The sequence below is a fragment of the Osmerus eperlanus genome, unplaced genomic scaffold (assembly GCF_963692335.1).
Source record: "Osmerus eperlanus unplaced genomic scaffold, fOsmEpe2.1 SCAFFOLD_44, whole genome shotgun sequence".
In the NCBI taxonomy this organism is placed as follows: Eukaryota; Metazoa; Chordata; class Actinopteri; order Osmeriformes; family Osmeridae; genus Osmerus; species Osmerus eperlanus.
The window spans coordinates 163,506-187,036 of record NW_026911093.1 but is presented as its reverse complement, the minus strand read 5'-3'; the positions used below and the strand labels follow the sequence as shown (position 1 = coordinate 187,036).

Below are 23,531 nucleotides of genomic sequence, written 5' to 3'. Positions count from 1 at the left end.
AGAAACGTTGTGGCTAGACTTGAAGCGGGCGGTACATGCCAGATGTCCCTCCACCTCTCTCAACTGGCTGAGTTCTGCAAGGGAGAGTGGGGAAAAAACCCCAACAGCAGATGCGAAACACGGGTCAGTGGTTACAGAAGACATCTGGTTGAAGTAATGGCTGCCGTCACCCAGGAACAGAAGGCCACTCAGGACAGCGTGCAGCAGGTAACACACCCCTACTGATACTACACACACCTGCTAAACACACTCCCCTACTGATACTACACACACCTGCTAAACACACAGCCCTACTGATACTACACACACCTGCTAAACACACACCCCTACTGATACTACACACACCTGCTAAACACACAGCCCTACTGATACTACACACACCTGCTAAACACACACCCCTACTGATACTACACACACCTGCTAAACACACACCCCTACTGATACTACACACACCTGCTACACACACACCCCTACTGATACTACACACACCTGCTACACACACACATGGCTGCAAAAGGAGGTGCCACAAGCTACTGACTAAAATGGTTCACATACTTTTGCACATGTCACATTTTCAGTTTTGTGAGATAAACCACTTTTGTTGAATAAATAATGAAAATACATAATTTGTCTTTGTTTGTGTCCCTTATTTGGAAAGTCTGCTTTACAAATTGGTGTTTGGATGTACATTTAATAAGGTTATTTTACATTTTTGTACAAATACAATGACCATGTCTGGAGGGTTCACAAACTTTCAAGCAGCACTGCATATCCAGGAAAGGGGAGGAGCATAGAAGAGGGGGATGATGAAGGGGGGTAAGGAGGAGGATGGAAGGAGGAGGAGCATAGAAGAGGAGATGGAGGGGGGATAAGGAGGTTAGGCACAGGCCAAACTGAGATGTAAGCCACCCGATGAGTAGGACAGATTTTAACCATCAATCCGTACCCAGACCCTTAACCAGACCTCTTCAATCCGTACCCAGATTTAAATGGACCATTTGACCAATTTCCTCCCTTTCCAGATGGACCATTCAAATTTGGGAATAATTATAAAACGTTTTAATTTAAAGAGATACATGCATACAAATAGAATTCTCAATAATTTCTGCTTTTCATAAGTAGGTGGGTTATAATTGTACATAACTTCATTAAATAACTTTTTTCTAGGTTATAGTTAACATAATAAACAGTTGATTTAAAAAGGTGGGAACTTAGTTTGAGTTAGGGCTTCTCATACATCCCTAGAACTTCTATCTGAGAAGGTTTAGTGTGACAGGTAGGTTGCATCATCTCCTCCACTTGTTGTTTCCATGCTGTTGAGGAGCAGAAGGCAAGAGGATTCTGAGTCTATTTCTTCTTCTGTCTGTCCAGGAAGCGTTGCCTGCGTTCCATTGGAATCTCCTCCAGGCTGATGCCATGGTTCCTGGCGCTGGGGGAAGAGGAACATCTCTGTGTTTTCTCGTCACACATAATGCCTCAGACACTTTGCAGCAGACCATTTCTTTGATGCATTCTTAATTAAGTTCTTAAATACTTAATTACTTAAATTCTTAAGTTCAATTTCTTGTCTGGTGTTGTCTGATCTCCAGTCAACTGAATGATACATTTGTATGAAGGGGACATATCCCTAGTGTGTACTAACCCTGGAGGACACATCCTTAGTGTGTACTAACCCTGGAGTATACATCCCTAGTGTGTACTAACCTGGAGGACACATCCTTAGTGTGTACTAACTCTGGAGGACACATCCCTAGCATGTACTAACCTGGAGGACACATCCCTAGTGTGTACTAACCTGGAGTATAACCTGGAGGACACATCCCTAGTGTGTACTAACTCTGGAGGACACATCCCTAGTGTGTACTAACCTGGAGTATAACCTGGAGGACACATCCCTAGTGTGTACTAACTCTGGAGGACACATCCCTAGTGTGTACTAACCTGGAGTATAACCTGGAGGACACATCCCTAGTGTGTACTAACCCTGGAGGACACATCCCTAGTGTGTACTAACCTGGAAGACACATCCCTAGTGTGTACTTACCCTGGAGTGAGGTCAGGAGGGATGGGAAGTGGTTTGGTGAAGCCATCTCTCCCCATCAGCCAAAAGGTGTCCTCGTTACCCTTCGTCTGATACATGTCACACACAAACATTAAGAATGCATGTATTTGGTATTTTTTAGGATGTACACAATTAAATGTTTGTGTGTACCTGTGTGACTCTGGTCTCAACCTTGAATCCCTGTTTGAGACTCATTAGAATCTTCATAGTGGTCAAGCTTATGTGGATTCTGTAAGCTGTAACACACAATCATGAGTTACATAAATAACATGTTGATGACTACATGAGCATCGTTAGGTGAATGATTGGGTGTGTGTAAGAGAGGTATATTAATACTAACGTAGCCCAGAAGATTCCATGAGAGATGCAGTGGTGACTGTGTCTCCAAACAGACAATACCTGGGCATGGTCAAACCCACAACACCTGCCACGACTGGACCTAAGGATGGAACACACATATACACATACACCACACACATATACATACACACACCACATGCATACAAATACACACACATACCATATCCATATAAATACACACACACACCACATGCATACACGTGCCATAAGGGTTGCGGGAAGAGGGTTCATGGTTCAGAGAGGAGGGTTCATGGTTTAGAGAGGAGGTTAGGGCGTACCAGAATGCAGTCCGATGCGGATCTTGACTTTGACGTCTGGCATGTGTTTGATGCGGAAGGCTCCGATGCAGTGGAGAATGTCTAGGGACATGTTGGACACCTCCGCTGCATGGCGGGTACCGTTTGGGTTAGGAACACCCGACGCAACCATGTAGGCGTCGCCTATTGTCTCCACCTGCACACACACACACTCCAGTTAGTCTCCACCTGCACACACACACACTCCAGTTAGTCTCCACCTGCACACACACTCCAGTTAGTCTCCACCTGCACACACACACACTCCAGTAATCTCCACCTGCACACACACACACTCCAGTTAGTCTCCACCTGCACACACACTCCAGTTAGTCTCCACCTGCACACACACACACTCCAGTTAGTCTCCACCTGCACACACGCTCCAGTTAGTCTCCACCTGCACACACTCCAGTAATCTCCACCTGCACACACACACACTCCAGTAATCTCCACCTGCACACACGCTCCAGTTAGTCTCCACCTGCACACACACTCCAGTAATCTCCATCTGCACACACACACATTTATCGATCCCATCTGCAGTAGAGTATTGTTTTCAAAAGGGTCCATGTGTACCTTGTAAACATCATGGGTACCAATGATGGCATCAAATGTGGTGTAGAGATCATTCAGCAGATCCACCACCTGTACAGAGAGGACAAAGATTAGCAGGTTTGAGCTAGCAGGGTTAGGATGGTTGAGTTAGCAGGGCTGGGCTAGTAGGGTATAGCATTGATGGGTTAGTAGAGTTACATTTACATTTAGTCATTTAGCAGACGCTCTTATCCAGAGCGACTTACAGTAAGTACAGGGACATTCCCCCGAGGCAAGTAGGGTGAAGTGCCTTGCCCAAGGACACAACGTCAGTTGGCATGACCGGGAATCGAACTGGCAACCTTCGGATTACTAGCCCGATTCCCTAACCGCTCAGCCACCTGACTCCCAGAAAGATGAACATTAGAGTTGAGTTAGCAGGGTTAGCAGGGTTGGGTCAGGGTAAGGGTTTGCTGGGCTAGCTGGGCTAGCAGGGCTCGGTCAGGTTCTTGCCTCCATGGGTTCGCTGAGGGCTGAGATGGTGGTAAAACCCACGATGTCACTGAAGTAGAGCGTGGAGTCTGAGAAGTGCTCCGGCCGGACTGTCTTTCCCTTCTTCAGGGCCAGGGCCACAGACCTGGTCAGGGGCAGGGTTAGTAATGTAGGGTAGGGCCACAGACCTGGTCAGGGGCAGGGTTAGTAACGTAGGGCCACAGACCTGGTCAGGGGCAGGGTTAGTAATGTAGGGTTAGGGTTAACCCTATACCTAACCCTAACCCCTTGACATCACTGGGTTAAAATGTGTGCACCAGAATTACGGTCAGGGGTTACCTGGGTCAGGGGTTACCTGGGTCAGGGGTTACCTGGGTCAGGGGTCACCTGGGTCAGGGGTCACCTGGGTCAGGGGTCACCTGGGTCAGGGGTCACCTGGGTCAGGGGTCACCTGGGTCAGGATTAGGATTGAGGAATGAGGGTCAGGGTTACCTGGGGAGCAGCTGGCCCACCAGCTTGTCAGTCTTGGCCCGCTCCACCTCCAGCTCGTCAGTCCTCTCCCGGATCAGGTCCTCCAGGTTGGAGGAGTACTGCTCCAGCATCCTCAGCATGGAGTCTATGATGTTGGTCTTCCTCCCTCGACTCACATTCTTGAACTACACACATGCACGCCAAAACACACCGATCAAATACATTTATTATAATAACTGTGTGTGTGAGAGTGTCTAATGTGTGTCTGGATGAGTATGTGTGTTCACCAGCTTGAATATCTCCTGGAAGTTGGGTCTGCTGTCTGGGTCCTCGCTCCAGCACTGCTGCATGAGAGAGATACACTCCAGAGGAGCCTCGTCCAGAGACACACACGGGCGACATAGGGGGGGAGGGCAGCGAACTCGGTCAACGATCTCTACACACACACACATCCAGACAGACACACAATCAGAAACCCACACACAACCAAACAGACACATATAAACACAGTAAGAGTTGTGTAGAAGTCTTCACGAAGGTGAAGTGGGACTGAGGTGAAGATGGAGGTGAGTATGGATGTGAAAGTAGATGTGATAGTTGTAAGGGATAAGGTATAGAACGCCGGTCATTATCGGGAAAATAAGCCCCGACAGGGCGAACAGCACCCGCGTCGGGTGTAGCTTCGCCCTGACTGGGCTTATTTTCCCGATAATGACCGGCGTTCTATACATTATCCCTTACAACTATCACATCTACGTTCTATACATTACTCCTAAATATGGAAACATAGTTGACCACAGAACGTTGGGAAGCCCCATTCAAGTGAATGGAGCATTCTACAGCATTAAGAAGAGCCGTGTAATAAGAGGTGATAGTTGGGGTGAGGGTGGAGGTGATAGTGAGGGTGAGGGTTGAGGTGATAGTGAGGGTGGAGGTGATAGGGAGGGTGGAGGTGATAGGGAGGGTGGAGGTGGTAGTGAGGGTGAGGGTGATAGGGAGGGTGGAGGTGATAGTGAGGGTGGAGGTGATAGTGAGGGTGGAGGTGATAGGGAGGGTGGAGGTGGTAGTGAGGGTGAGGGTGATAGGGAGGGTGGAGGTGATAGGGAGGGTGGAGGTGATAGTGAGGGTGGAGGTGATAGGGAGGGTGGAGGTGATAGTGAGGGTGGAGGTGATAGTGAGGGTGATAGGGAAGGTGGAGGCTAGGGTGGACATGAGGGTGGAGGTGATAGTGAGGGTGGAGGTGATAGTGAGGGTGATAGGGAAGGTGGAGGCTAGGGTGGACATGAGGGTGGAGGTGATAGTGAGGGTGGAGGTGATAGGGAGGGTGGAGGTGATAGTGAGGGTGATAGGGAAGGTGGAGGCTAGGGTGGACATGAGGGTGGAGGTGATAGTGAGGGTGATAGGGAAGGTGGAGGCTAGGGTGGACATGAGGGTGAGGGTGATAGGGAGGGTGGAGGTGATAGTGAGGGTGATAGGGAAGGTGGAGGCTAGGGTGGACATGAGGGTGAGGGTGATAGGGAGGGTGGAGGTGATAGTGAGGGTGATAGGGAAGGTGGAGGCTAGGGTGGACATGAGGGTGGAGGTGATAGTGAGGGTGATAGGGAAGGTGGAGGCTAGGGTGGACATGAGGGTGGAGGTGACAGACCTTGTGCGGGCATGTCCATGGAGGCGTAGGGAGGAGTGCGTGAGATGACCTCGTGTGTGATGATGGCAAAGCTAAACACGTCTCCCTGGAAGGAGCCTTCCTGCTGAGGGCAGCGCAACAACTCTGGAGCTGTCCACAGCAGGTCTGCATACACACACATGTACACACATATACACACACATATACACACGTATACACACACACGTATACACACACACATATACATACATTTACATTACATTACATTTACATTTTAGTCATTTAGCAGACGCTCTTATCCAGAGCGACTTACAGTAAGTACAGGGACATTCCCCCGAGGCAAGTAGGGTGAAGTGCCTTGCCCAAGAACACAACGTCATTTGGTTGGCCGGGAATCGAACTAACAACCTTCTGATTACTAGCCCGATTCCCTAACCACTCGGCCATATGACTCCCACTATACACACGTATCACACACGTATACACACACACGTATACACACATGCACAGAAACACACACACACACACGTTAACGTTTACACACAGAGAAACACGCACATACACACAAATATATATATAAACATACATATATATTCACACACGCACACACACATATACACACACACATACCGTATTTCTTTGATTAAACGCTGCAGCGTTTATTACACAATGTTCATTTTTGGTGCGCCGTTTATTCGAGGGAGGCGTTTAATCGAAGAAATACGGTATATATAATTCGATATAATTCTAGAGACAGGTTCTACAGATGGATTCTATAGTTATGGAACATTGTTTTCTAGTTCTAGAGGCGTGTTCTATATTTCTAGAGATGGGTTCTATAGTTATAGAACACTGTTCTATAGTTCTACAGATGGGTTCTATAGTTATAGAACACTGTTCCTGGGGTGGCACCTTGGGGTTCTTCTGGCAGCAGGAGTTTCTGAGAGTGAAGGATCATGGGAACACCGTAGTCGCTGATCTTCAGAACAAAGCGTCCGTCCACCACACAGTTACGAGACTTCAGTCGGCCGTGACTCAGCCCTCGCATGTGCAGGAACTTCATCCCCTGCACACACAGACAACATATTCACACACATGTACACACACATATACACACACATGTACACACACATATACACACACATGTACACACACATATACACACACAAACATACTTAGGGCCTCATGTACTAACGCTTTTGCGCCCACTTCAGGCGTATTTGTTTCGCAATTTGCGCGTAAAAGCATGGCGAGGTATGTACAAACATGCCACACTGAGGTAAAAGCGCAGACTGCCTGTCGCGGGAACTGAAAATGGCAAATTGTGCTTTTCCGTGTCATGCATATGCATTCACAGGAGGGTCAAGGGGAAAGAGGGAGTTTCTCATAAAGAGATGGGAGGGGATGCGTAAAGTGCGCCTAATTATGTATTCCGCGGTATGTACAAAAACCGCCTGTGAAAGCGCACCTCTATTTTGCGGTGAAAATTGTCCGCCTGTTAAAAGCAGGCGTAAACCAGGATGCGCATATGCCTCCTGGTGAAATGGCAGCCGTAACCCGAGCAAGACGAAGACATAGGCCAAAGGATTTTTGCCACAAGGATCACACCTGTGGTGTGGGGGGTTTGAGCTGTCAGAACCTGCCTGGTCGTCGGTTTGCCAACGCTGGACCTGGTCGCCAACCGGAAACTAGTCTCCATGACGGGCAACAGCGAGTTTCCCGGTCCCTTCCTACATCTACCAAGTTGAACAATGGATTTTGGTGTTTCAAAACCCATTGACACTTCCCTGCTGTATGACTATGATAAGCCTGTGTTCTGCTCCTCTCTTTCACCAACCGTCTCTGGAGGGGATCCCTCACTGAATTGCTCCTCCCAAGGTTTCTTCCATTTTTAGTGTGTTTTCTTGGAGTTTTTCCTTGTCTTCCTTGAGGGTTTAGGTTGGTTGAGGGGCAGTTCTATGGGCGTATGTGAAGCCCTCTGTGACATGCTTGCGTGTAAAAAGGGCTATACAAATACATTTTGATTTGACTGGAAGAAATCAAAGATTACATAGAATCTCCGACTCAGCGTTCACATTCCATTCCAGCAGTTGTTAAACTCCTCGCTACATTACAAATATTGGCATCAGGTTCATTTCAAACAGTCATCGCTGTTTTGTCTTTGGTGGCTGATCCATGATAGAAAGAGAGAAGGAGGCCCATTCAATTGCGCGTTTAAATGCTCGCAATGTACGGTATAGTGGGCGGAGAAATGTCCTGATTACCCGATGACCTGCAGGTTTCGTAAATACGACGTAAACTGAAGTATCACAGCGTGCGCAATCTGCAGGTTGGCCATGGCGCTAATAACGCTATGTTTGTGAATGTACGTACATGAGGCCCTTAGTGTCCAGTGTGTGTATAACAGCAGGGTTAGGTAGAAGGGCTGTGTGATGACCTTGATGAGGTCTGTGAGCAGCGAGGACTTGAACATCCAGTCCAGCCTGAGCTCCGGGTCAGCCAGCAGGTCAGACAAGCTTCCCCGGGGGCAGTGCTCCATCACCAGGGCGAAGATCCCCCCGTCCAGGAACAGCCCCAGGTACAGGTTCAGGTTCTCATGACGCATCTCTCTCATCTAGGCACATGTGTGTGTGTTACCTGGTTGACCAGGGTGTGATGTGTGTGTGTGTTACCTGGTTGACCAGGGTGTTTGTGTGTGTTCCTGGTTGACCAGGGTGTGTGTGTGTGTTACCTGGTTGAACAAGGTCTTGGTGTTATGATCAATGCTCAGCACTGTTTCTCCTTTAGGACATTTCTTTATCCACACCCTGTCACCCTGGCAACAACACACCAACATATCAGTCTTCACAACATCCTCTTAAAGGGTGTGAGTTGGCATGTGTACCTTAGTGTGGCTATGTTAGCATGTGGTGGTATCTTAGTGCGTGTCTTAGCATGTCTGCTGTACCGTGTGTGCGGTTGCATGTGTATGGTAGTGTTTGACAGTGTGTGTGTATCTTACATTTACATTTAGTCATTTAGCAGACGCTCTTATCCAGAGCGACTTACAGTGAGTACAGGGACATTCCCCCGAGGCAAGTAGGGTGAAGTGCCTTGCCCAAGGACACAACGTCAGTTGGCATGACCGGGAATCGCTTGCCCAAGGACACAACGTCAGTTGGCATGACCAGGAATCGAACTGGCAACCTTCGGATTACTAGCCCGATTCCCTCACCGCTCAGCCACCTGACTCCCATAGTGTGTGTGGTAGCGTGTGTGTTACCTCCAGCATGGCGATGTTGGAGCTGTCTGGTGTGGTCTGGATGTAGCTCCGCCCACAGACAGAGACGGGAGTCTTCACATCCAGGAGACTTTGCAGCATGCTCTCCTCTATCAGCCTCTACACACACACACACACATTCTCCTCCATCAGCCTCTACACACACACACACACATTCTCCTCCATCAGCCTCTACACACACACACACACATTCTCCTCTATCAGCCTCTACACACACACACACACATTCTCCTCCATCAGCCTCTACACACACACACACACATTCTCCTCTATCAGCCTCTACACACACACACACACATTCTCCTCCATCAGCCTCTACACACACACACACACATTCTCCTCTATCAGCCTCTACACACACACACACACACACATTCTCCTCTATCAGCCTCTACACACACACACACACACATTCTCCTCCATCAGCCTCTACACACACACACACACACACATTCTCCTCCATCAGCCTCTACACACACACACATTCTCCTCCATCAGCCTCTACACACACACACACACACACACATTCTCCTCCATCAGCCTCTACACACACACACACACACACACACACACACACATTCTCCTCCATCAGCCTCTACACACACACACACACACACACATTCTCCTCCATCAGCCTCTACACACACACACACACACACACACACATTCTCCTCCATCAGCCTCTACACACACACACACACACATTCTCCTCCATCAGCCTCTACACACACACACACACACATTCTTCTCCATCAGCCTCTACACACACACACACACACATTCTCCTCCATCAGCCTCTACACACACACACACACACACACACACATTCTCCTCCATCAGCCTCTACACACACACACACACACATTCTCCTCTATCAGCCTCTACACACACACACACATTCTCCTCCATCAGCCTCTACACACAAACACACACACACATTCTCCTCCATCAGCCTCTACACACAAACACACACACACACATTCTCCTCCATCAGCCTCTACACACACACACATTCTCCTCCATCAGCCTCTACACACACACACACACACACACACATTCTCCTCCATCAGCCTCTACACACACACACACACACACACACATTCTCCTCCATCAGCCTCTACACACACACACACACACATTCTCCTCCATCAGCCTCTACACACACACACACACACATTCTTCTCCATCAGCCTCTACACACACACACACACACATTCTCCTCCATCAGCCTCTACACACACACACACACACATTCTCCTCCATCAGCCTCTACACACACACACACACATTCTCCTCTATCAGCCTCTACACACACACACACATTCTCCTCCATCAGCCTCTACACACAAACACACACACACATTCTCCTCCATCAGCCTCTACACACACACACACACATTCTCCTCCATCAGCCTCTACACACACACACACACACATTCTCCTCCATCAGCCTCTACACACACACACACACACACATTCTCCTCCATCAGCCTCTACACACACACACACACACATTCTCCTCCATCAGCCTCTACACACACACACACACACACACACACACACTCTTCTCTATCAGCCTCTACACACACACACACACACATTCTCCTCCATCAGCCTCTACACACACACACACACACACTCTCCTCCATCAGCCTCTACACACACACACGCACACACACACACACACTCTCCTCCATCAGCCTCTACACACACGCACACACACACACACATTCTCCTCCATCAGCCTCTACACACACACACACACACACTCTCCTCCATCAGCCTCTACACACACACACGCACACACACACACACATTCTCCTCCATCAGCCTCTACACACACACACACACATTCTCCTCCATCAGCCTCTACACACACACACACACACACATTCTCCTCCATCAGCCTCTACACACACACACACACACACATTCTCCTCCATCAGCCTCTACACACACACACACACATTCTCCTCTATCAGCCTCTACACACACACACACATTCTCCTCCATCAGCCTCTACACACAAACACACACACACATTCTCCTCCATCAGCCTCTACACACAAACACACACACATTCTCCTCCATCAGCCTCTACACACACACACATTCTCCTCCATCAGCCTCTACACACACACACACACACACACATTCTCCTCCATCAGCCTCTACACACACACACACACACACACATTCTCCTCCATCAGCCTCTACACACACACACACACACATTCTCCTCCATCAGCCTCTACACACACACACACACACACACATTCTTCTCCATCAGCCTCTACACACACACACACACACATTCTCCTCCATCAGCCTCTACACACACACACACACACACACATTCTCCTCCATCAGCCTCTACACACACACACACACATTCTCCTCTATCAGCCTCTACACACACACACACATTCTCCTCCATCAGCCTCTACACACAAACACACACACACATTCTCCTCCATCAGCCTCTACACACAAACACACACACACACATTCTCCTCCATCAGCCTCTACACACACACACACACACACACACACATTCTCCTCCATCAGCCTCTACACACACACACACACACATTCTCCTCCATCAGCCTCTACACACACACACACACACACACACACACACACTCTCCTCTATCAGCCTCTACACACACACACACACACATTCTCCTCCATCAGCCTCTACACACACACACACACACACTCTCCTCCATCAGCCTCTACACACACACACGCACACACACACACACACTCTCCTCCATCAGCCTCTACACACACGCACACACACACACACATTCTCCTCCATCAGCCTCTACACACACACACACACATTCTCCTCCATCAGCCTCTACACACACACACACACATTCTCCTCCATCAGCCTCTATACACACACACACACTCTCCTCCATCAGCCTCTACACACACACACACACACACACACACACCCACACACTCTCCTCCATTAACCTCTACACACACACACACACACACTCCTACACTGGAATGAAGACACACTGACCTTCCTGCTGACTTGAGTGTTGATGAAGACCAGGTCATCCAGAGTCAGGACCACCTTACTGCTCACAGCGGCTACGGCCCCTCCACGCCTGGGGGGGTAAGACAGGGTTAGGGTTAGACAGGGTTAGGGTTAGACAGGGTTAGGGTTAGACAGGGTTAGGGTTAGACAGGAGAAAGACACAACTAGGGCAGAGAGAAATATGAGAGATGCGGTTTTCAGTATAATAATGTGTGCATGCGTATTATTATATTTACACTAAATTGTGAGTGTGTGTTTTAAGAGTGTGTGTCTACTGTGTGTGTCTACTGTGTGTGTGTCTACTGTGTGTGTGTCTACTGTGTGTGTGTCTACTGTGTGTGTGTCACCTCTTGTAGAACCAGGCAGCTCCCCCAAACAGACACAGCAGAATGAAGAGGAAGAAAAGAGTTACACTGCTCACACCTGCAAACACACACACATTACACACACATTACACACATTCATTACACACATTCATTACACACACACATCCCCACCCCCTGTCCCTGTGTAGGTGGTACGGACCATCAGTGCAGGCTGTTTCTGGGCTGAACCAACAAAAGCTGCTGGAGGGGGGTTTCCCCCCAGGGAAGTGGAAGGAGCGTGGCAGGGGCCTGAGGCCCCCCCTGGTGGCGTGTGTGTGTGTGGGCTCCAGGCTGTGTGTGGCTCGGAGCCGGTCTCCCCCTGCTGAGTCCAGCACCACGTACCGTGCCTGCATGCCCTCCCCACCCCGCCCCCCTGTCACCGGCTGGTTGAAGCCCTGGAACTCAAACCCTCCGTCACTCTGGGGGAGCTCCGCCCCCGTTACCCAGCGGCCCCCGCCCGCCTGGCGACGCTCCTCCACTGCCTTAGCAATGAAGTAGACAGCATTGTAGATGGTCCCGAACAGAGGAGACACCTGCCACACACACACAAACGTAACACACACACACAAACACACACATACACATGTAACACACGCACATACACGTGCATGCACACACAGACACAAAAGATCAAGTTACAGTAGGAAGACTTCAGAAAGGTACACACACCCACCCACACCCCCACCCACACCCCCAACCACACCCCCACCCCCACCCACACCCCCACCCACCCACCTCGCTGGCGGGGACAGAGCTACGAAGCTGGTGGGAGAGCTGGGCTTGGCGGTACGCCTCATGGAAGCTGCTCTCTGAGTCCATGGTGACGGTTACCACAGCATCGTACGCCTGACGCAGCCGTGTGTGATTGGTCAGCACAGGGAAGGCTGCGTCCTGATAGGGCAGCGCGTATAACAGCGTGTCATATGGCAGGAAGACGTAGCCATCAGACACCATGCCCATGTCCAGCGCAGCCAATAGAAGCTCTCGCTGCTCCTCTCCTCCAATCAGAACTGAGCTCATGCACATGATCACCACTGCAGAGGGTTAGGGTAAGTAGAGTTAGTGTAGGGAACACACTCACACTTTCTTCAACACACTGTGACAAACTCACAAACTCTCTCTTATGCTGGGTACACAAACCCAGAATATACACAAGTACAAAAATATTTTTTTAAATCTTATAAGATTTTCAAAATGTGAGAGACCACAAACATGAGGACAAAAACATCCTAGACTGAACCGTTTTGCTCCCCCCACACATCAGGATTTCTGATTTGACTATTTACGATTCACGATCGGGGCGGTTCCGACGTTCTTCCGAGCAGGTTCGGTCACTCTTAACACACCTCACACCAAGGGAAAATCTGATAAAATAATCTGTAGAACCATCAAGATAATCGGGACATTACCTACGATTGTCGGAAGGGGGGAAATCGGCCAGATTATCCAGTGGCGTGTACCCAGCATTACCCTTACACTCTCAAACACTCTCACACACTCTCTCTCTTGAACCCTCTTCTGACCTTTGACCTTGTCAGCCATCCTGATGGTCTTGAGAGCGGGCCTGGGCCCCTCCCCCTCCGTATCCATAGTGACCACAGGGCCCACGGGGACACCCAGGGCGCGCAGCGAGGACGCCACTTCCTGCCCGGTGGCCTCCCATAGGTCGCTGGAAGCGCAGACCACGCCCACGTGAGCCCAGCGGAAGAACCTCAGGACAGAAAAAAGAAGGCGGGGCGAGGGCGGGACGGGCGCCAACGACGGCCAATCAGTACCCAGGCAGCCTGGGGAGGCCAGCCCTGCCTTCCAGTTGCTGGCCAATAGGGAGGCTGCAGAACAGAGGGCGGGGTTGAAGGGGCCCAAGAAGGCGTGGCCGTAGCCCTCTAGTTCTGCCAATCGCGCGAGGGCCTGGGAGGTGCTGCATGGCTCGGTTACCACGGAGACATCATACCAGTACCCTCGGTTCAGGCTGGGGTCTTTACGTAACCGCGACAATGCCAGGTTAGCAGCCACCCCCGGCATCGCACGAGAGAAGAGAGGGTCACATGACCATGGCCCCACCAGAGCTATCTTGTAGGTGGTCGTCCACACCGCAGGGGCGCCGAGCAACCACAGCCATAGCAACAGCATTCCATGTGGAAAGATCATGATCATGGAAACCATCTGAGGAAGAGAGATGGAGAGATGAGGGATGGAGAGATGAGGGATGGAGAGATGAAGGATGGACAGATGAGGCATGGAGAGATGAGGCATGGAGAGATGAGGGATGGAGATATGAGGGATGGAGAGATGAGGGATGGAGAGATGAGGGATGGACAGATGGAGAGATGAGGGATGGAGAGATGAGGGATGGAGAGATGAGGGATGGACAGATGAGGGATGGAGATGGAGGGATGAGCAGATAATAGTATACATGCACTGTAGCGGGGTTTGCTCGTTTAACTGCGTTGTTTAGTTGCTTCTAAACAAAAGTCCTTCAGGACTAAGCACTACTGTCTGTTTCCCTAAACTAGACATGTGCACTAACGTATTAGTTGGTTGGTTAATTCACTTAACAAAATAGCTACACTATTAAAATAGAGGCTATAATAAATGCTCCTATGCTACTTTCCTTGAAGAGCTGGCCGAGGCAGATTACAACGTAAATGTCGGGGCAGCGGTGTTTCTGATCACGCGCGTACCTCCGGTCAAACCTAGCTGCTTCCTTTGAGCTAGCTGGTCCCACACGCACACTAGCAGCTATTTCACGAAAAACAATTGAATACGCACACAGCCACTGTAGCCCAGGCACAGTAGTATTAAATACATGGTGCTACATACAGTTAGAGCTCGCTCTATTTTAACAGTTTGTTTCACAAAAGTTACGATTGCTCATTTCAATCTATCTTAGCCTCACACGTGGCACCAATATGTAGCGGGGTTTGCTCGTTTAAAGATAGAAATACTTAATTTATCATAAAGTCTCGGGGCACCACCCTAATATTGGTTTAGGACATTAGGGAATCCTATGTTTAATATGTAATAATCAGTCTCATCTTTAGGAATGAATTCGTTCTAAGTGTAGAGACAATCGTAACATCAGTGAACACGCACGTCAAAATATCTTTACAATGAATTTATTCATGTAAGGTAAACAGATCTTATGAACAAGTTGGATTATGGGTTTGATATGAGAGATTGGTTTCAATGAACAGAATGAAATGGTCTAACTTAAAGAAAGACAGAAATTGTACAGTCAATGATTACATCCTTACAAATCATAAACAGAGCTCACGCCAATGCCATGTCGAGGAGGAAAGAGCGTTAGCCATAGTTACGTTTGATCAGGGGTTGATCAATGATGTTGAGGGCGGTTTGCGCCAAAGGTCCATTTGAAGAATCTGAAGTCACAGCGCGGTTGCGCTGGGTCATGTGACTGAGTCTGCGGGATCTCAGTGAAGTCGCATTTGGAATTGCGTTTTTGGTTCTTCTGTTGAAACGTCCAGATAGTGACGCGATCACTATAAAGTTGAATCTCAGGAGAAGCTTGGCGACGTCCTTTGGAACGCCAATCCTGATGGCGTTCATGCCATGGTCGGTTTCGCTGGAGTCAGAGATTGACGGTCATCTTAGGGCTTTATACAGTTTGAGAGAGGACCCGTCTGGGGTCAGATGTGGATTGGGGGAAGCTGGGTTCTCAACTCCCCCCTCCTTCCTTCACACCTACCAAAGGTGTGATCTGATCTCTGGCTGGTTCATTCGATGGTTCAAATATTGTTCTGGACATCTTGGTACAGTTACAAAATATAGTTGAATGATTGTTTTATTATGATAGCTTCGTGTAGATACCAAGAATGACGTGGTTATCTTTCAGGAAGAAGGAGTTGTTACTAGAATCAAGATTTCAGTGAACACAACATTAAAACAAAGTAACAAACATAACACAAATATCCCTCTCATAATTCTCCACCTTGTACTCTTGTGGTAAAGGTGAAGTCTCAAGAACTTTCCTCAAAAGTTCTGATCAAAGTATGTTCTTTGTTCAAATCGCCGCCGAAACGGATAGCAAATGGTCGCTGGAGACGTGTCTAAATCAGGCCCTTTGAAGCTTGCAAGCTAGCAGGAGGGCTGATTAGGTAGATTGGGGAGGTCCCCCCCCCCAATTCTATGGTTCCTTTGCATCGGCGTTTGGTGGGTAATCAGCATACTGAGGGTGTCACAAGGGCTGATTAGGTTTGTCTGATGTGATTGAATCACTCTTCAGGTGTGGCAAGATGTTGGCTCCGTGTGGTCTTGCGGACCTCACTACATCCCCCCGGATGTCAACTTTCATAGACCGTCGTTGATGAAACTGTTGACATGAAGACAAGAGAAGAAAGACCACAGCAGCGTAACAGCATGTCACCTCCCCCCTCCCCAGACATTGGCATGGCTATGAGTGATTAAGCTATGACATGACATAGGAAAAAGGTTGAGAGGAAATTATTGAAACAAAAAGAGGCACTTGAAGTGGCTTACAATGGCCGTAGCCATTGAAGCTTTGTGACTAGGGGTCTAGATGAGGGAAAAGTTGTCGGCTTTTCAATCTTTTTAAATCAAACTAGTTTCAATAAACTAATTTAGGTTATGGTTACAATTGACTGCCAAAGACGTATACAAATAACAAATAAAGGTACAAGGTAATTATAGTACATACTTTACACAATTATAGTTACTAAGTAGCTTCTTGAAGTCAACGTAACTAAACCATTGATGAACTGCATCTAATAATGTAACTTTAGTTTGGCAACCACTGTTTTTTTTAAAACACAGTTAGCTGCGGGAATAGTCAATGCTTTTTTCGACAAGCTATATCGTGGCGGCATAATAGGTTACGTGTAGAAACTGCATTGTTTAGTTGCTTCTAAACAAAAGTCCTTCAGGACTAATCACTACTGTCTGTTTCCTTGAACTAGACATGTGCACCAACGTATTAGTTGGTTGGTTAATTCACTTAACCAAATAGCTACACTATTAAAATAGAGGCTATAATCAAGGCAGTTATGCTACTTTCCGTGAAGAGCTGGCCGAGGCAGATTACAACGTAAATGTCGGGGCAGCGGTGTTTCTGAGCACGCGCGTACCTCCGGTCAAACCTAGCCGCTTCCTTTGAGCTAGCTGGTCCCACACACACACTCGTGGTGGCGGTAGGTTACGTGTACAGAACTGCGTTGTTTAGTTGCTTCTAAACAAAAGTCCTTCAGGACTAAGCACTACTGTCTGTTTCCCTAAACTAGACATGTGCACTAACGTATTAGTTGGTTGGTTAATTCACTTAACAAAATAGCTACACTATTAAAATAGAGGCTATAATAAAGGCTCCTATGCTACTTTCCTTGAAGAGCTGGCCGAGGCAGATTACAACGTAAATGTCGGGGCAGCGGTGTTTCTGAGCACGCGCGTACCTCCGGTCAAACCTAGCTGCTTCCTTTGAGCTAGCTGGTCCCACACGCACACTAGCAGCTATTTCACGAAAAACAATTGAATACGCACACAGCCACTGTAGCCCAGGCACAGTAGTATTAAATACATGGTGCTACATACAGTTAGAGCTCGCTTTTTTTTAACAGTTCGTTTCACAAAAGTTACGATTGCTCATTTCAATCTATCTTAGCCTCACACGGGGCACCAATATGTAGCAGGGTTTGCTCGTTTAAAGATAGAAATACTTAATTTATCATAAAGTCTCGGGGCACCACCCTAATATTGGTTTAGGACATTAGGGAATCCTATGTTTAATATGTAATAATCAGTCTCATCTTTAGGAATGAATTCGTTCTAAGTGTAGAGCCAATCGTAACATCAGTGAACACGCACGTCAAAATATCTTTACAATGAATTTATTCAAGTAAGGTAAACAGATCTTATGAACAAGTTGGATTATGGGTTTGATATGAGAGATTGGTTTCAATGAACAGAATGAACTTAAAGAAAGACAGAAATTGTACAGTCAATGATTACATCCTTACAAATCATAAACAGAGCTCACGCCAATGCCATGTCGAGGAGGAAAGAGCGTTAGCCATAGTTACGTTTGATCAGGGGTTGATCAATGATGTTGAGGGCGGTTTGCGCCAAAGGTCCATTTGAAGAATCTGAAGTCACTGCGCGGCTGCGCAAGCTAGCAGGAGGGCTGATTAGGTAGATTGGGGAGGTCCCCCCCCAATTCTATGGTTCCTTTGCATCGGCGTTTGGTGGGTAATCAGCATACTGAGGGTGTCACAAGGGCTGATTAGGTTTGTCTGATGTGATTGAATCACTCTTCAGGTGTGGCAAGATGTTGGCTCCGTGTGGTCTTGCGGACCTCACTACAGCACACTACCCACATCTCAGCTACCAGACACTGTAATTATGATCTTCTAATATGTTTTTGTTTTTGTAATATGTTTAACAAAAAGTTAAAAGGGAAACAACACTTTCAGAGTAGACGCAGACATTGAACAATTTATTAAAAAACTGTAAAACAGGGATGTTCTAACAGTTTTGACCAGTAGTGTATATAAATCTAAGCTTTGGATAAAAAATATATTATTATTATAAAGTCATATACTGTATAATAAACAGCATATCCACACTATATAATATACAGTTAGGTCCATAAATATTTGGACACAATTTTCATCATTTTGGCTCTGTATACCACCACAATGGATTTGAAATGAAACAATCAAGATGTGCTTTAAGTGCAGACTTTCAGCTTTAATTTCAGGGTATTTACATCCAAATCAGGTGAACGGTGTAGGAATTACAACACATTTTATATGTGGCCCCCCCCTTTTTAAGGGACCAAAAATAATTGGACAAACTAACATAATCATAAATCTAATTGTCACTTTTAATACTTGGTTGCAAATCCTTTGCAGTCAATGACAGCCTGAAGTCTGGAACCCATAGACATCACCAGACGCTGGGTTTTGTCCCTGGTGATGCTCTGCCAGGCCTCTACTGCAACTGTCTTCAGTTCCTGCTTGTTCTTGGGGCATTTTCCCTTCAGTTTTGTCTTTAGCCAGTGAAATGCATGCTCAATTGGATTTAGGTCAGGTGATTGACTTGGCCATTGCAGAACATTCCACTTCTTTGCCTCTTTGGTTGCTTTCGCAGTATGCTTTGGGTCATTGTCCATCTGCACTGTGAAGCGCCGTCCTATGAGTTCTGAAGCATTTGGCTGAATCTGAGCAGATAATATTGCCAGAAACACTTCAGAATTCATCCTACTGCTTTTGTCAGCAGTCACATCATCGATAAATACAAGGGAACCAGTTCCATTGGCAGCCATACATGCCCACGCCATAACACTACCTCCACCATGCTTCACTGATGAGGTGGTATGCTTTGGATCATGAGCAGTTCCTTCCCTTCTCCATACTCTTCTCTTCCCATCATTCTGGTACAAGTTGATCTTGGTCTCATCTGTCCATAGGATGTTGTTCCAGAACTGTACAGGCTCTTTTAGATGTTTTTTGGCAAACTCTAATCTGGTCTTCCTGTTTTTGAGACTCACCAATGGTTTACATCTTGTGGTGAACCCTCTGTATTTACTCTGGTGAAGTCTTCTCTTAATTTTTGACTTTGACACAGATACGCCTACCTCCTGGAGAGTGTTCTTGATCTGGCCAACTGTTGTGAAGGGGTTTTTCTTCACCAGGGAAAGAATTCTTCTGTCATCCACCACAGTTGTTTTCCGTGGTCTTCCGGGTCTTTTGGTGTTGCTGAGCTCACCAGTGCGTTCTTTATTTTTAAGAATGTACCAAACAGTTGATTTGGCCACACCTAATGTTTTTGCTATCTCTCTGATAGGTTTGTTTTGATTTTTCAGCCTAACGATGGCTTGCTTCACTGATGGTGACAGCTCTTTGGACTTCATATTGAGAGTTGACAGCAACAGATTCCAAACACAAATACCATGCTTGAAATGAACTCTAGACCTTTTATCTGCTCCTTGTCAATGAAATAACGAACTCCCATGAGGGAATAACATACACCTGGCCATGGAACAGCTGAGCAGCCAATTGTCCAATTACTTTTGGTCCCTTAAAAAGGGGGGGGCCACATATAAAATGTATTGTAATTCCTACACCATTCACCTGATTTGGATGTAAATACCCTGAAATTAAAGCTGAAAGTCTGCACTTAAAGCACATCTTGATTGTTTCATTTCAAATCCATTGTGGTGGTATACAGAGCCAAAATTATGAAAATTGTGTCAATGTCCAAATATTTATGGACCTAACTGTATATATGTGGACCCTACTTGTCTCTAGGTTAGTATAGGGTATAAGATTAGTATAGGATATTGTGTATTATAGGTTTAGTATACTCTATTGCTTATCATTTTGTATATTTATGAGGTCTATTGTATTATATGTTAGCTTGTCATAGATGTAAACTTGTTTTGAGTACTTATATGTTATGTTATGCCAGGTTGCTTTGCGTTATCTTGTCCTAAGAATTTCAGTGCCCAGTCTGACCCTGTGTTGGTCTATATACCTGACAATAAAAGACTTATAATATATTATTATAAGTTATAAGTTATATACGTATATATATATAAGTTATTATTATAATAAAAGACGATAATCATTTACAGTATATCCAAGTAGGGAAGTTGAGATAGAGGTTGAAGGAGGTAGAGATTGAGGGAAGGTGGAGAGTTAGGGTAGAGGGAAGGAGAGAGAGAAAGAAGGAAAGAGAGAGGGAAGGAGGAGAGTTAGGGTAGAGGGAAGGAGGGAGAGAGAAGGAAGGAGAGAGGAAAGAGAGAGGGAAGGAGGAGAGTTAGGGTTAGCTAATCCTGGTTATATTTCTGTCTCTGAAGCAGAAACAGAGTTCAGCTAATGATCTTTACTTAAACCCTCTTAGGCCCTCGCAGCCGGTCCTAAACACGTAACCTGCTATCTGTACCTGTGTGTGACAGCATAATCATCGTGTTTATGCTATTTCATTCATCTGCATATCACTGTACATATAGTTAATATAGTGTGGTATTGTTGTAATATTGGACAATATATATAGTTGTTGTAAAATGAGGGGTTTGAGAGAGGGAGAGAAGGAGAAGAAACAGGAAGGAAAGATAGAAGGAAGGTAGAGAGGGTTCCAAGGGTTGGGATGCAGGGTCATAGTTAGGGTTAGGACTGGCTCATAGAGGGAGGTAGAGGGGGAGGGAGGTCAGTACTGGCTCATAGCTTCATTTATCCAATCATGAATTAAAGAGCAAATTAAAACAGCCTACAACTGTTTTGTTCACATTCTCTCACTCATTCACACTAACTCATTCACACACACACTTTCACCCTACCAGTCTTTTACGCACTCACCTGTTGCTGGTCTACACGATGTTCAGACTCATGAAGATCCAGATACACACATGAACACCTCCACACAATCACAGACACACTGTCTTACCTACCAATCTCCCCTCACACACACACACTGCATCCAGACACTCCCCAGGTGATGCGATGTTGGTCGGCCTCTGAGCAAAGACAATCTGTCCAGTCTGATCTTCTCTCTGGCAGGAGAGAGGGGGCGAGAGGGGGAGGAGAGAGAGGGAGGGAGAGGAGAGAGAGGGGAAGGAGAGAGAGGGAGAGGAGAGAGGGGGAGGGGCTCAAGCCTATTTCTGTTTAATCTTGTTGTGTGTTCAGCAGTGTGTGTGTTTCACAGGTTAGGGTTCATGTTTTAGAAAGCAGTATACTAATGGCTCAACCTAGATAAATCATCCTTCTAGCTGAGAACTATGACTGACCAATCACCTCTCTGTAAATTACTTGTTATAATCCTAACCTTTTATCCCTATAAACCATAACCCTAAATAACCCTTTCTCTAACCATAGATCACACTATTAATAGGTCATTCCTTCAATTTAGTTTTCAGTTATTTTGTTTGCTTACACATTTTCTGAATGCATGGCTCATTTTCTTGACTCTAAACACAATGTAAGGACTTTAAACAGTCTTTACTAACCCTGACTACACACACTAACCCTGACTATACACACTTACCCCGACTACACACACTAACCCTGACTACACACACTAACCCTGACTACACACACTAACCCCGACTACACACACTAACCCTGACTACACACACTAACCCCGACTACACACACTAACCCCGACTACACACACTTACCCTGAGTCGCTCTGGATAAGAGCGTCTGCTAAATGACTAAATGTAAATGTAATGTACACACACTTACCCTGACTACACACACTAACCCTGACTACACACACTAACCCTGACTACACACACACACTAACCCTGACTACACACTTACCCTGACTACACACACTTACCCTGACTACACACACTTACCCTGACTACACACACTAACCCTGACTACACACACTAACCCTGACTACACACACTTACCCTGACTACACACACTTACCCTGACTACACACACTAACCCTGACTACACACACTTACCCTGACTACACACACTTACCCTGACTACACCCTGACTGGGAGTCAGTTGGCTGAGCGGTGAGGGAGTCGGGCTAGTAATCCGAAAGTTGCCAGTTCGATTCCCGGTCATGCCAACTGACGTTGTGTCCTTGGGCAAGGCACTTCACCCTACTTGCCTCGGGGGAATGTCACTGTACTTACTGTAAGTCGCTCTGGATAAGAGCGTCTGCTAAATGACTAAATGTAATGTACACACACTAACCCTGACTACACACACTAACCCTGACTACACACACTTACCACAACTACATTTATTCATTTAGCAGACGCTTTTATCCAAAGCGACTTCCAAGAGAGAGCTTTACAAAGTGCATAGGTCACTGATCATAACAACAAGATAGCCACAAAACATTGCGAGTAGCCAAAACATGAAGCACACATTGTGAACAACCAAAGTAAGTGCCAAAGGGAAGAACCATAAGAGCATGTAGTTAAACAAGTTACAATTCAGGGCTCAACATTAACATTTTTTGGCACTGGCCCCATCGGGCCAGTGGGTTTGAAAT

At 46.9% G+C, this 23,531-nt stretch overlaps 1 protein-coding gene across 2 annotated transcripts; it reads right to left on the bottom strand.

Annotated features, from left to right (window-relative positions):
- Window positions 1-386: 386 nt before the first annotated feature.
- On the bottom strand, window positions 387-22,059 carry LOC134015598 (retinal guanylyl cyclase 2-like). Of its 2 annotated transcripts, none has more exons than XM_062455141.1 (20): window positions 21,964-22,059; window positions 14,066-14,705; window positions 13,278-13,576; window positions 12,703-13,075; window positions 12,525-12,600; window positions 12,160-12,247; window positions 9,105-9,221; window positions 8,574-8,657; window positions 8,280-8,456; window positions 6,755-6,908; window positions 5,864-6,007; window positions 4,506-4,654; window positions 4,240-4,403; window positions 3,769-3,892; window positions 3,298-3,366; window positions 2,701-2,875; window positions 2,403-2,501; window positions 2,213-2,298; window positions 2,045-2,130; window positions 387-1,429 (listed from the first exon to the last, which is right to left on the bottom strand). In XM_062455141.1, exons 2-20 carry the CDS (start codon window positions 14,703-14,705, stop codon window positions 1,348-1,350), a joined length of 3,186 nt encoding a protein of 1,061 aa, XP_062311125.1. In that variant the 5' UTR covers window positions 21,964-22,059; the 3' UTR covers window positions 387-1,347. The 2 variants fall into 2 exon arrangements, with proteins under 2 accessions (XP_062311125.1, XP_062311124.1); XM_062455140.1 differs by having other exon boundaries at window positions 388-1,429; window positions 21,872-22,045.
- Window positions 22,060-23,531: the final 1,472 nt, after the last annotated feature.